The sequence below is a fragment of the Myotis brandtii genome, unplaced genomic scaffold, assembly GCF_000412655.1.
Source record: "Myotis brandtii unplaced genomic scaffold, ASM41265v1 scaffold806, whole genome shotgun sequence".
In the NCBI taxonomy this organism is placed as follows: domain Eukaryota; kingdom Metazoa; phylum Chordata; class Mammalia; order Chiroptera; family Vespertilionidae; genus Myotis; species Myotis brandtii.
The window spans coordinates 1558487-1573193 of NW_005371249.1; the positions used below are offsets into that span (position 1 = coordinate 1558487).

Consider the following 14707-nt stretch of genomic DNA (forward strand, 5'->3'; position numbering starts at 1 on the left):
ATTTTCTGGCTAATGAAAAGAAAATAGGATTCCACTGAGTCTCCTATCTACCTAATCCAGGACTACTGTGAGGATAAAATGAGATGAGGCACGGGAAAATGCTTCACAGACATTTGGTTACAGTGTGAAATGTTTCCACTTGGCTATAAAGCAAGTCATGTTCCTGGGGCTGAAGAAATCCAAGGACGCTAGTCGCTAGGGAGAGGAAGCCGGGCATTGCTACATGATGTCATTACCTGGATGGTCGGACACTTAGCATATTAGTCTTTTATATATATAGATAGATTAGTGACCACTCTAACCTTTGTAAATGTATAAAAATCCATTAACAACAGAAGAGTGGAAAAAGAGATCTTATTCAGAATATTATAACAGAATCATCTATGAATAATCAAAACCAGACAACTGTGTGATCTATGTAAAGAAAATTATAAAACTTTACTGTAAAATGTAAAGACTTAAGAAATATCCTGGTTGGGAATGCTGAGTATTTTTTAAATGTCAGCACTTTCCAAATTGACTTATAAATTTAACATAATCGTAGTCAACATTTAAATGAAAATTTAAAAAAGCACTTTTCCATTATATATTTTTTAGTTTTGAATATATTATTTATTTTATTTAGTTTTAAGTATATTTTTCTTGATTTCAGAGAAGAAGGGAGAGGGAGAGAGAGAGATTGAAACATTAATGATGAGAGAGAAATCATTAATTGGCTGTCTCCTGCACACCCCCCACCAGGGATCGAGCCCGAAACCCAGGCATATGCCCTTGACCGGAATTGAACCTGGGACCCTTCAGTCCACAGGCCAATGCTCTATCTGCTGAGCCAAACTGGCTAGAGCTAAATGAAATTTTTAAAAGTTTAACATCATTATTCTGAAATTTACTTAAATTAATGCCCAAGTGAGAACAAAGAAAATTTAAAAACAAGAATAATAAGGAGGGACTATCCCTGATGGTATTAAAGCATATCAGAAAACACAGTAATGTAAACATCATGGTACCATACCATTACTGGCTTCAGTTATGGGAGGTGATTAAAGCTTAAGTACTTAAGGAAATTTACTTAGTTGCCTCAGTATTTAAGCAAGGAAAATTTATCAACCTGAAAAAGTAAAATATGACCTTTTAATGAAAATTAAGATTAGCCAACATTGACTTTATGCTTAAGATTAGCCAACATTGACTTTATGCTTAAGCTGGTGTGGCTCAGTGGTTGTCGACCCATGAACCAGGAGGCCATGGTTTGATTTCCAGTTAGGGCACCTGCCCGGGTTTCAGGCTTGATCCTCGGTGGGGGGCGTGCAGGATGCAGCCTATTGATGACTCTCTGTCATCATTGATGTTTCTATTTCCCTCTCCCTCACCCTTCCTCTCTGAAATCAATTTAAAAAATTTTTTTAAAAAAGAGACGGGGTGCTCGCTTCGGCAGCACATATACTAAAATTGGAACGATACAGAGAAGATTAGCATGGCCCCTGCGCAAGGATGACACGCAAATTCGTGAAGCGTTCCATATTTTTTTGTGCTTTTTTTAATGATGCCTGTACATAAAGGCAGTTCCAAAATAAAAAAAAACTTAAAAAAAAAAATGGGTGGGCGGTGGGAGGGGTGGTCATCTGATTGGCTCTGGAGTTGTCATTACCTCAACAGTCATATCCCAGACTGCCCAGAAAACGACTTTGGTGTATCCAGGGGCTGGTCCAAGCCAGACAATGGCTCCCTTCTAAAGCAGTCATCGAAATCTGTAGATTTACTGTCCTATGGCGGTGTCTGATACATTGTGAAAAAGGACAAAAGATTCACTGTGTGTGCTCTTAGTGAAGACCAGTGAGACAGAAGGTGTTGTTTCTTCTCTTTTAGGGTGAAATAGTTAAGAAGTATACTCAGTTCAATCCTAGAACCTATGAAGAGAGGATTAATTTAATCTTACAGATGTGTGTAGAAGCTGCAGCAGAAGCTGTAAAACTGAACTGCAGAATTTTGGGCATAGGTAAGCTTGTGAATTACACGTCCAAGAAATGTTCATTTTAATGTACAAAACTTACTAAGTCCTGCTGCATGACCGAACATCAGGTCCCTGTCTCCAGGCCCTGTCTGTGGCCACCAACCAGCATTATGGGAAAAGCATTGTTAGTACTGTATATCTGGGAACTATAGATTTAGCTCAGGACTGTTTGTCATTTCTTTGCAGTCCTTCATAATATTTGTCTTAGGATATGTTGGGTGAATTAATTTGTGTTCCAAGCCCAGAAAGTTGGCACACTTTTCTAAGATTGCTAATTAGAGTTACTTTGCCTGTGTTTGTGTTTGTGGTGGAGCTCAGGTATTTCCACAGGTGGCCGTGTAAATCCTCGGGAAGGAGTTGTGCTGCATTCAACCAATCTGATCCAAGAATGGAACTCTGTGGACCTCAGGACTCCCCTGTCTGATACTTTGCATCTCCCCGTGTGGGTAGACAATGATGGCAACTGTGCCGCCATGGCGGAAAGGAAATTTGGCCAAGGAAAGGGCCTGGAAAACTTTGTGACATTTATTACAGGCACAGGTAAGAGTAGGGGATGGTTGCTTCAGGAGCTAGAGTGTGTGCTGGGGCACACCTTTAACACTTTGCAACTTGCTTGAGTAGGGCCTGAGAGTGAGCCACACAGGAGAGCTGCGGTCTGCTCAGGTCGTTTCTGAGCATGGCTGTGGCCTTCTAAAATCTCAGGAGCTTGTCAGAGCTATTCATACCCCTTCCTCCCCAAAGCTTCTCATCCCCCAGCTTTTCCTCCTAGTGTGTTTGGTTAGTATATTGTTTGCCCCCAGTTACCCAGTTCCCTAAGCAGCAAAGACCAAGTATATTTTGCCTTTAAATGCCTTTGACAAATGCCCCTTGTGCAGCCCCCTGGGCCCTGGGAGAGTTCTGAGGTAGGTGAGATAAAGGCAAGCCCTTTGAGCTGGTCAAAATAAACCACCACAATTCTTTAAGAATAAGGTTTGTTCAGCTCCCTCTAGTACTGCCATCTGTACTGGGAACGTGGGCTGCTTTTCAAGGCCACTGCCAATTTTTGTGTGTGTGTGTGGTGGGAGGTTGCGGGGGGAAGAGGCCGAGGGATTAATGGGACCAGAAAATGCCAGGAAGCTCTTACTAATATTCAGATAAAGCATTCCCCTGGTTGTTGCAAACTTTTGTTTAGTTTCCAGAGTTCCAAAGAAGTTGCCAGTTTAGTCATTGCTTTAGTGGAGGGATGCACTTTTGGAGTTTCCTACTCTGCCATTTTTGCTGATGTCCCAATTTGTTTTTTAAATGAGGAAGCCTCAGCTAATACATGGTCTAGCCAGCATTTGATCCTAGATATGCCCAACTTCAACACTTGTGTGCTCTTAAACTCTACATTATACTACCTCCCCTTTAAGCTCATATACTTCTTCTCTTAGTCTTGAACACAGTGTCACAAGTCTGGCTATCACTTCCTGGCACAGAGTAGTTAATAAGCTGCAAATGAGAGGGGTGGGCATTGAAGAATAGGTGCCACCAGAAGTAATAGATGGCGGGAAAACTAAAAAGCAGAGCCTGCTAAGGCAGAATGGCCTTTACTCCTCAGTAACTCCCAAATTCCATAACAAGACAGTCATTGATATTAATAATTCCTGAATCAAAAATTTTTAGACACAGTATTAAGAGGAGGCAAAATCATATTTATATTCTGTTTAAGAAAGTAGGAGGTATTTGATACCTTAGAAAGATTGTCTGCCCCCAAAGCAGGGTCTGAGACAAGGATTTAGGTGTGGGTATTTTATTTTGGCAGTGATCCTGGGAAGCAGGAGTGAGGGAGTGGGAAGAGAGTAGGAGGAGAGTCACTAGAGGAGACATGATCAAAGTTGTCTTGAGGGCAGTGGGGTCTGAAATCTACTGGAACCTCCCCAAAAGCCTGCAGAATACCATCCAGAATTGTCCACTTGGGTCTGCTGGCTCCTGTCTTGTCTTGGTTGAGGGTTGCCTCTGGGCACTGTGCTTGCATGGTTGACCGAGTTCTTTAGTGTTGGAGAAAGCCTCTGGGAGAACAGTGGACAGTGTGCACTTGAGGTGGTCTGTCATCACAAGGTGAGTCAAGCAGATGCAACACAGGGTATCAGAGGATCTGCTAAAATTATTTCCATCCAAGATGATTCCAAATAAAGTTTTGGTACTTAGTAAGTTTCAGCTACTAGGAAAGTAGGCACTGTATAGAACCTCACATTCCAAAGCTTTCCTTAACAGATGAGGCATTGCCATATCAGTTTTCTGTCTCAAATGAAGAGCCACCTCAAGGATTGCTGTCTCTCTGTAGGAATTGGCGGGGGAATCATCCATCAGCATGAATTGATCCATGGAAGTTCCTTCTGTGCTGCAGAACTTGGCCACCTTGTTGTGTCTCTAGATGGGCCTGATTGTTCCTGTGGAAGCCATGGATGCATTGAAGCATATGCCTCTGGAATGGCCTTGCAGAAGGAAGCAAAAAAGCTACATGACGGTTGGTTTCTTTCTTCTGAGGGATTAAATAGCCAAATGGTAGAAAAATATTTCAAAGTAGGTATTCCAAAGGGGGCTGAGCACTGAAACCCAAGCTCTTAACCTTTTCCCTTCCTAGAATACGAGTGGGGCTCTCTAATATTGAAGCTCCAAAGCTTCCTTAGTCCTGACCCATGCCAACACTCTTCCTCTGCAGGGGTGGAGGTGGACAGGGGTCCTGAGCTCCAGGGGAGTGGGGAAGATGTCTTTCATTTAAAAAAATATATATATATTTTTTCATTGATTTCAGAGAGGAAGGGAGAGGGAGAGAGAAATAGAAACATCAATGATGAGAATCATTGATTGGCTGCCTCCTGCACGCCCCCTACTGGAGATTGAGTCCGCAACCCTGGCATGTGCCCTGACCAGGATCGAACCTGGGACTCTTCAGTCCTCAGGCCAACGCTCTATCCACTGAGCCAAACCAGCTAGGGCTGTCTTTCATTTTTGTTTTCTAAGCTTCTAGCACAGGGGCTTAATACACATCAATACACATTTCAATGAAGAATTAAATGGAGGAACATATTTTAGTTTTTGAATTCTAAAAGGTCTATTTGAACTAATGCTGTTTCTAGATGTTATAAAAGTCAAGATGGTTTCCATTCTAATGCAAGAGGGAGTCATTTAATATCATAATATCATAATATGGTTTCTCAGGTGCAGAGAGAATGATGGCCAAGAAATGTAGATGCATATAAGGACACCAGCGTTCCCTCCCACCTTCTCCATACAGTGAAGGGAGTGTTAGGGTGCTGTCCTGAGAGGTCGAGAGTCAGAGGGTAAATAGCACTAGTGAGGCAAGTCTGAATGGGCACGGGAACATTTCCAAGCTTGGGAGACAGTGATGTTGGTGCATAAAGGCAGAGTATCATGTAGTAAGAGGTAAGCCAGAACCAGCAGCTAATAGAGAAGCCACTGAAAAATTTTAGGGAAAAGATACAGTCAGATCTGAATTTTAGATTCTTCACTGAATTGTAAATTTTTGTTTCCTGGGAGGAAAATGGTAGTTGAATAGAGGATAGCTTTAAATGGGGCAGTTCTACAGAGTGACTTCCAGTTTTCTGGATGGACAAGTTGGGGAACAGGTTTTGAAGGAAGGTAATAGTTTGGTACCAGTAGGACATCCATATGCAGGTGGAAATGCATAGGAGGCAGCTGGCTACAGGGGCCTGATGCTCAAGAGAGAGGACTAGGTTAGAGGTAGGGATTTGGGAATCAGCATGGAGGTGACAGTTAAACCTCTGAAAGGGAAATGAATGATGCAAGTCAAGAATGGAATCCTGCAAAACAGCAGAGTAGGAGGAACACCAGGAAAGGGTCAAATCACAGAAGCCAAAAGTGGAAGTGTTTCAGGGAGATTGTAGTCTGTAGTGTCAAATGCTGCTCATGAGTAAGAGAAAATCAGAAACGTTCTTTGGTTTTGGTCATGAGGACATCACTTGAAGCCCTGAAGTATTTTTTTCAACCTTGTTTTTATCACCCCTGATAAGGAACCTGCTTAGATGTTTTTTCCTAATCATCTCACCCCATGAAACTCTAATACCACAGATATATTCTTTGTTTATGTACTCTCTGTATAAAAAGATTTTTTGCCCCCAAGAATCAATTTCTACCCCCTCTTCCCCCCCCCGGGGGGGGCGGCAAATGCCTATCTTAAAGAATTTCAGTCAAATAGTGGAAGCAGAAGCCTAACTACACTGAGGAAGAGGGGAGAAGTGGAATCTGTTAGCATGTGCAGGTGGAAAGGAGGCAGTGGAAATGGAAGCAACGGTTGGGAATGCAGGGGAGAAAGGATGGTCCCTACAGAAAGGCCCTTGAAGAGGGGGGAAGAGATGAGTGCAAAGCCTGGCAGAGGGCCCAGAGAGAGGGAACGAAGGAATGAAGGTGTGCATGTACAAACCTGCTTCTAGTTGGGGGCTGAAAAGTAAAGGAATTCCTGCCTGTCCTTTATTTATCTGAGAGGTCAGGAATACGGAAATGTCTTGGTCAGGTGAGAGTGAGGGGTGGGCAGGGAAAGAAGGTCTGAGGAGGTGAAGCCTTAGAAGAGGCAGCTGTGAGGGCCCCCAGGAGATAGGCGACCACCAGGTGATATTTAGTAAGCAGTCTGCATGGTTTAGCTTTTCTCTCATCAGAGCCCATGTATAATAGAGAAGGAGGCGGGTTGATCTGAGTTGGTGACTAGCAGAGTGAGGGACAGAAAAAAAGGACTATAGATAACAGAAATACCTACTGTTTATTTACCATTAGTCTGGCCCCCATTTAACTAAAAATACTTTATGGTCCATTATGTCATTTAATCCCTAAAATAATCCTGCTAGGATGGGTATTAGTATATTATCTCAGTCTCACAGAGAAGAGATACATGGTGACATGAAGTGGACAGGGTTGTGCAGCTCGTAATGACAGAGCTGGCAGCTGAACCAGGTCTGTGCTGTTTCCTAGGTGCTGTGCCTTCCTCCATAGAAAGCGGGGCACTGGCCGGTGATGCCACATTGCATCTGGGCTGGATAAGGAGAGGGAGGAGTGCAGAGGAGTCTGATGGATTTGCTGGGGGGAAGCACTGCAAGGGCTCTGCTTCATCTGGAAGTGAGAAGTGGGAATGCTAGAGGGGAGGAGGTGGTTCAGCTCAGAACTGAGGATTTTAGTGAGGGACGTTTTGGGCAGTGTATAAGCGGGCAACGAGAGGGCAACAGAGGCCTCTGGGGAATGCATATGGATGTTTATGAATGATGAGCTTTGCAAATGTGAAAATACTGTCTTCTCACTTGGCGGCTCGCTGCCCACTGGCACCATTGTAGTTTGGCCTCCCACAGGGCTGCCACAGCTCATTATTGACTGTCTCTCCTCCTCACCTCTGCTCAAACAGAAGACCTGCTCTTGGTGGAAGGGATGTCAGTGCCAAAAGACGAAGCTGTGGGTGCACTTCATCTTATCCAAGCTGCGAAACTTGGCAACGTGAGAGCCCAGAGCATCTTGAGAACAGGTGAGTGTCAGCTCCTGGCAGCTCTGCCAAAGGGGACAGGCCCTGAGACCACCTGGGGCTCCCCCAGATGTTCAACTTCCCTCAGGACTGGTGCTCTGGAGTGTTACTCAGAGGCATTTTTCCTGTTTACTGGGAGAAAGCGACTTGCCTGCAAGGTATTTGGCAGCATTGTCTTTTTAAGCGGAATTTTTTGTTTCTTAGTTTAAAGACTATGAAGAAACAACCTGTTCATTTTATACGAAATTTAGAGAAATATGAGTAAGGAAAAGTGTCACTTTCAGTTTTACAGTTTCAGAGATATCAACTATTAACATTTCCTACCAGTATTTCTGTTTTTTTATAGTTGAGACCATAAAGTACAGTACATACCATTTTATACCCAGCTTTTTTCCAAAGTATCTCATGATTATTTTCTCATAGTCAGAATAAATCATGAGCTTGGCCAGTATGGGTCAGTGGTTGAGCTTCAACCCATGAACCAGGAGGTCTCAGTTCAATTCCTGTTCAGGGCACATGCCTGGGGTGTGGGCTTGAACACCAGTGTGTGTGTGGGGGGGGGGTGGGGGGGCGGGAGTGCAGGAGGCAGCTGATCAATGATTCTCTCTCATCATTGATGTTTCTATCCCTCTCTACTGCCTTCCTCTCTCTGAAAAAAAAATAAATAAATCATGAATAGCTTTAAAAGTACGGCTTCAGGTACTTTTTATTACATAGTGTGGATGTTCCTGGCTGCTGGCTCTTTTCCATCTTCCTCTTCGGCATTTTTAATTTAGTTCTCTTCCTGAAACTTAGTTTTTTATTTTTCTGTAGCTGGAACAGCGTTGGGTCTTGGGGTTGTGAACATCCTCCACACTGTAAATCCTTCCCTTGTGATCCTCTCTGGAGTCCTAGCCAGTCACTATATCCACACTGTCAAGGACGTCATCCGCCAGCAAGCCTTGTCCTCGGTTCAGGATGTGGACGTGGTGGTTTCGGATTTGGTGGATCCTGCCCTGCTTGGAGCCGCCAGCATGGTTTTGGACTACACAACACGCAGGATCTACTAGGCTTCCCCGGAGTGGTCACCGACAGAGACTCTCAGGTTGTCTTTGAGATGTGCATTTCTTAAAAAGCAAATCTGATATTTAAATTTAGTATTTGGCAGGTGACTTTGCAGAGAAGTTTGTGCTTTTAGTCTCCTCTTCCAAAGTCACCTTTCCCAACCCCCATTTTTGTAGCTGCTGCTCTTTCTGGGGTCATTTCAGCTCACACCCTATAAATATCACTCACAGTTTTCTGTGTCAAAAGGAGCTACAATAGCCTTAGACCTCTGCTTACTAGATGTACCACTCAGACCAGCAGGTCTTGCTTGGGAATGTGACTTTGATACTAGAGTTTGGATTATTAATCCTTCCTCCCTAAACTTAGATGACAGAAAGGGATCTAGTCGGCACAGAAGGAAATCTCACCATGAAAGGTTTAAGTGAACTTTTTAAAAAAAGTTTTATTGAGGTGTTTTTAAAGTGCCCAGTTTGATAAGCTTCAGTATATGTATGCACCTGTGAAACCATTCCCACAATCATGATACTGGACATATTTGTCACCCCAAAAATTATTTGTTATTACTCTCACAGAACCTTGAGCAGCTTAGACCAGGGATCTGAATGACAGTGGCCTTAGTGACCTTGTCTTCTTAAGGACACCTGAGAACCCATGAGGACTTACAGTCTCTGAAGGAGATTAACCATCTCAAAAGGATTGTTGCTATTGACAAGCAGACACCTCTCCCTTCAGTAGCCTTTCATACTACATTGAATATGGCCCTGGAGTGTCTATCATGGCAGTGTTTGTGTCAGACCTAGAGCCCACGTCTGAATCTGGATTCCGGCTCAGTAAGATTCCATGCTTTCATGATACAGAGGCTACGGTTCTTGCTGTCAATTACAACCTGGAAGAAAAACTAATAACCACCACTTATAAAGTGCCTACTGTATGCCAGGTTCTGAACTAGGTGTGCCTCAAATATATTATTCTAAATTCTTGCAGCCTGTGACATAGGTGTTTTAATTCCCATTTTAAAGAATTTCAAATTGTCTTAATGTTTAAACATACCTAAAACTATGTGGCTAGTGAGTCTTAAGAGACAGGGTTTGATCCCAGATCCCCTGTGCTTTTTCTGCTAAGCTACATAACCTCTCATATCAAAAAGCTTTCAAAATGTGAATATATTCTAATTTACTGCAGGCTATCAAAAGCTTTATTTAATAAAAATATCTCAGTAGTAATAACTCGATTTATTCGTGGCATAATGTGTAAGCAGTGAATTGAATCAAATATTCCTCTGTACTGTGTAAATTTTAGGAGCACAATATTTGAACTAGTGATAGGTTTTATGGATACTTTTAAATGAGCTAGAAAAGCTTATACATATGTTTTTTCAAATTGTTTTATTACTTTAGGAGAACTGCAAGGTTTCTATAATATTGTTTCAGTATTAGCAATATAAAATAAAGCTAAGTAATCCATATTACATTTGTTCTCCTTCGAAGTGGGTTAATGTGAAAAAAAAATAGATTAATTCTTAGAACTCTACCAGCCCTTAAATAGTCCAGGTCTTGGTTATTGTTGAAACATTCCCAGTGATTCCTGGGAGGGAAGTAGTCTGCTCGGCCAACAGTGTCTGGGGCAAGAGGGTGTACAGTGAACGGGCATCAGATGTTCCTTCGTGAAATATGTAACCACTCTATACATCAGATAATTCATTGCTACCTAAATATATGAAGGATGGTACTGAATCTAAAACCCAATCTTAGTTTTCATTAAATTCATGGGGAGACTAATATATTCCAACATAATTATTACATATGGTTAATAATCATATCTTAATTTATTTTATTGTCAATGTTTTTGTTACTGAGCCAAATTCTAAAGAAAAAATAAATACATGTCCTTGTGGAAATCCTAGCACTTTTGTTTTGTTCTTAAATTAACTCACTAGCTAAAAGCACTTCCCTTCCCAGAAGAGATTTACATTTTTGCATTGCTTTCTGAAGGTCATGTAATTTCTTTAAGTCATCTAATATGGATTTCTTAACCAAAAGAAAAATAACTTTGATAATAGAAAGCATTATTAGATAACATTTTAAAAATATGTTGTAAGAAAAATAACTTTGATAATTGAAAGCATTATTAGATAACATTTTAAAAATATGTTGTGAAATGATCACAGTCTGTCACCATATATAGTTATAGCATTTTTTTTTCTTGGGAAGAGAGCTTTTAAGATCTACTCTCAGCAACAAATATGCGACACAGTTACTAACTACAGTTGCCATGCTGTATATTACATCCACAATGAATTACTTATTTTGAAACTGGAAATTTATAACTTTTGACTCTTCACCCATTTCACCCACCATCTATCTACCCTCCCACCCCTGGCAACCACCAATCTGTTCTCTATACCTATGAACTTGGTTTGTTGTTATTTTTTAGATTCCATATGTGAGATCAGACAGTATTTTTCTTTCTCAGTCTGATTTATTTCATTAACATAGTATCTTCAAGGTTCATCCATGTTGTCACAAATGACAAGATTTTATTTTTTATGGCTGAATAATCATTATCTTATATAATAAAAGCCTAATATGCAAATTGTCCTCTTGAGCGGTCGTTTGACCAGGAGTTCAATCAGAAGACCGGGAGTTCGACTGCTTGCTATGACGTGTGCTGACCTCCGGGGGGTGGCGCAGAACATGGCAAGCATTGCGGTGCTGGCAGCGGGCAGCAATAGAGGTGCTGCCGGTCCCGATGGGCCCCGACGAGAGCAGAACCGCGGTGGGATGGTGGAGCAGGTGAGCGCAGCGCCAGGCCAAGGTGGGTGTGAGCGGGGGCCCTATCGCCCCACTGATCACTCCACAGACAGCGACCAGTGGCAGCGGCGGGGGGTGGGGCTGCAAGCTGGGGCCCGATCATCTCCACAGGCCACCCCGAGGGACCCCAACCATGCATGAATTCGTGCATCGGGCCTCTAGTGTGTGTGAATGTGTGTGTGTGTGTTCAGCACAATTTATCCATTCATCTGTCAATGGAAACTTAAGTTGTTTCCATATTTTGGCTATTTTCTATAATAATAAAAGGGTAATATGCTAATTAGACCAGACTTCTTTGAGGCGTCATTCTGAGTAATTTCGCCAATTCGGGGTGGGTGTTATTAGTTTCAGCTGCTTACTCCATTTGCTCCGGGACAAGACCTGGGACGCGTCTGCCTATACCGCCGCCATCTTTAACATCATCTCTCGAGGCGTCATTCTGGATGTCCTTCCTGACAAAGCCAGGGCGGAAGGAAAGCCAGCCTGAGTCCAGGGTGCCTGCGGGTGGCAGGAGGAGGGAAGCAGCCCGGGTACTGGAGGGCGGCCAGAGGAGGGAAGCCAGTGCCGGCAGCCGGGGGAAGGAAGGCCTACTCTTGCACAAATTTTCGTGCATCAGGCCTCTAGTTGTAAATAATGATGCAATGGACACAGAGCGCATATAACTTTTTGAGTTAGTTTTCTTTAGACACTCAAAAGTGGAATTTCTGTGTTTTATGATCTATTTTTTTAAAAATATATTTTATTGATTTTTCACAGAGAGAAAGGGAGAGAGATAGAGAGCTAGAAACATTGATGAGAAAGGAACATCGATCAGCTGCCACCTGCACACCTCCTACTGGAGATGTGCCCGCAACCCAGGTACATATGCCCTTGGCCGGAATTGAACCTGGGACCTTTCAGTCCGCAGGCCGACGCTCTATCCACTGAGCCAAACTGGTTAGGGCTTATGATCTATTTTTAATGTTTTGAGGAATCTCTGTACTGTTTTCCAAGTGGCTGCACCAACAGTGCACAAGGGTTCTTTGCTTTACATCCTCTCCAACACTCAGTATTTGTCTTTTTTAATAGTTGCCATTCTAATAGGTGTATGGTGGTATCTCATTGTGGTTTTGATTTGTATTTCCCTGATGGTTAGTGATGTTGAGCATCTTTTCATGTACCTGTTGGCCATCTGTATGTCTTCTTTGGAAAAATATTTATTCAGATCCTCTTCTCATTTTTTCTTTTTTAAATATATTTTATTGATTTTTTTCAGAGAGGAAGGGAGAGGGATAGAGAGTTAGAAACATCAATGAGAGAGAAACATTGATCAGCTGCCTCCTGCACACTTCCTACTGGGGATGTGCCCGCAACCAAGGTACATGCCCTTGACCAGAATCGAACCTGGGACCCTTGAGTCCACAGGCTGACGCTCTATCCACTGAGCCAAACCGGTTAGGGCCCTCTTCTCATTTTTTAATCAGATTGGCTTTCTTTGCTATTGAGTTCTATGCGTTCTTTAAACTCAGTTTTGGATATTAACACTGTGTGATACATGATTTGTAAATATTTTCTCTCACTCAGTAGGATGCCTTTTTATTTTGTTGATGGTTTCCTTTGCTGTGTGGAAGCTTTTCAATTTGATGTAGTCCCACATGTTTAGTTTTGCTTTTGTGACCTCTGCTTTTGGTGTCAAATACAAAAAAAAAAAAAAATCATCACTCACCAAGACAGATGTCAAGGAGCTTAACTGTGTATGTTTCCTGCGGAGTTCTGTGGTTTCAGGTCTTACATTCAAGTCATTAATCCATTGAGAGTTAATTATTGTGGTGTATGGTATAAGAGAGTGGTCCAGTTTCCTTGTCAACACAATTTATGAAAGAGGCTGTCCTTTATTGTATATTAGAGGCCCGGTGCATGAAAATTCATGTACTGGAGTGGGGGGTCCCCTCAGCCCGGCCTGCCCCCTCTCACAGTCCGGGAGTCCTCAGGGGCAGGAGACAACCCTTCCATCAGGGGAAGGCGACGCCCCCATCACACCTCTGCTGCTGCTACTGCTGGCAGCGCAAGCCTTGGCCGGCCCTGGTGACCTGAGCCTCGGGCGGCCCTGGGCGGCTGGGCAGCCGCCATCTGAGGCTTGTCTGTGCCTTGGGCCCAGCCTGGGCAACTGAGGGTGGGTCTGGCGGCACCGCATGCCTGCCACCACCCCCCCAGCAGCACTGAAAGGACTGGGGGACTCCGGCAGGGCTGAGGGGACTGGGCGCTGCCATCTTTGTGACATGTGATGGTCAGTTTGCATATTCCCTTTATTTGATATGATTGTTGGCTTCTTTGATGTAAGTTAATTGACCATACATGTGTGGGTTTATTTCTGGGCTTTCTATTCTGTTCCATTGATATATGTGTCTGTTTTTATGCCAGTACCATACTGTTTTAATTATAATAGCTTTGTAATATAGTTGGAAATCAGGGAGCTTGATGTCTCCAGCTTTGTTCTTTCTCAAGATCCCTTTGGCTATTCAGGATCTTTTGTAGTTCCATGTAAATTTTAGGGTTGTTCTATTTCTGTGAAAAATGCCAGTGGAATTTTGATAGGGATTGCACTCAATCTGTAGAATGCATTGGGTAGTATGGATATGTTAATGTTAAGTCTTCCAACCCATGAGCACAGAATATCTTTCCTCCCTAGCTGGTTTTGCTCAATGTTTAGAACGTTAGCCTGCAGACTGAAGGATCTCAGGTTTGATTCCTGGCACCAGTCAGGCGTGTGCGGTAGGCAATCAACCGATGTGTCTCTATCCCATCAATGTTTCTCTCCCCTTTTCCACTCTCTCTAAAAATCAATGGAAAAAATATGCTCTGGTGAGGATTAACAAAAAAATATGTTTCCATTTATTTGTGTCTTCTTTAATTTCTTTCACCAGTGTCTGATAATTTTCAATGTACAGATCTTTTACTTCCATCGATCAGCTGCCTCCTGCACACTCCCTACTGGGTATATGCCCGCAACCAAGGTACATGCCTTTGGCTGGAATGGAACCCAGGACCCTTGAGTCCACAGGCCGACGCTCTAGCCACTGAGCCAAACCGGTTAGGGCGGTATTTTCTTTTTAATATTGTTGTAAATGGGATTGTTTTCTTAACTTCTCTGATAACTTATTAGTATATAGAAACAAATTTCTATATATTGATTTTGTATCCTACAATTTTACTGAATTCATTTATTCTAACAATTTTTTGGTGGACTCTTTAGGGCAGTGGTTCTCAACCTTCCTAATGCTGCGACCCTTTAATACAGTTCCTCATGTTGTGGTGACCCCCAACCATAAAATGATTTTCGTTGCTACTTCATAACTG

General features: G+C 42.7%; 2 protein-coding genes across 3 annotated transcripts in view; one reads left to right on the top strand and one right to left on the bottom strand.

Annotated features, from left to right (window-relative positions):
* GNE (glucosamine (UDP-N-acetyl)-2-epimerase/N-acetylmannosamine kinase) overlaps window positions 1–10069 on the top strand; it is a 59368-nt gene extending 49299 nt beyond the window's left edge. For both annotated transcript variants that reach the window (XM_005883954.2, XM_014531465.1), the window contains 5 exons: window positions 1867–1996; window positions 2330–2551; window positions 4317–4499; window positions 7404–7520; window positions 8331–10069. In XM_005883954.2, coding sequence (XP_005884016.1) covers window positions 1867–1996; window positions 2330–2551; window positions 4317–4499; window positions 7404–7520; window positions 8331–8566 — 888 coding nt within the window. In that variant the 3' untranslated portion in view covers window positions 8567–10069. The remainder of the gene's footprint in view (window positions 1–1866; window positions 1997–2329; window positions 2552–4316; window positions 4500–7403; window positions 7521–8330) is intronic.
* Window positions 1–14707, bottom strand: part of CLTA (clathrin, light chain A) — a 42548-nt gene that overhangs the window by 1104 nt on the left and 26737 nt on the right. Inside the window, exon 5 of the mRNA XM_014531467.1 lies at window positions 1649–1776. Within this exon, the coding sequence (XP_014386953.1) occupies window positions 1650–1776 (127 nt within the window). The 3' untranslated portion in view covers window position 1649. The remainder of the gene's footprint in view (window positions 1–1648; window positions 1777–14707) is intronic.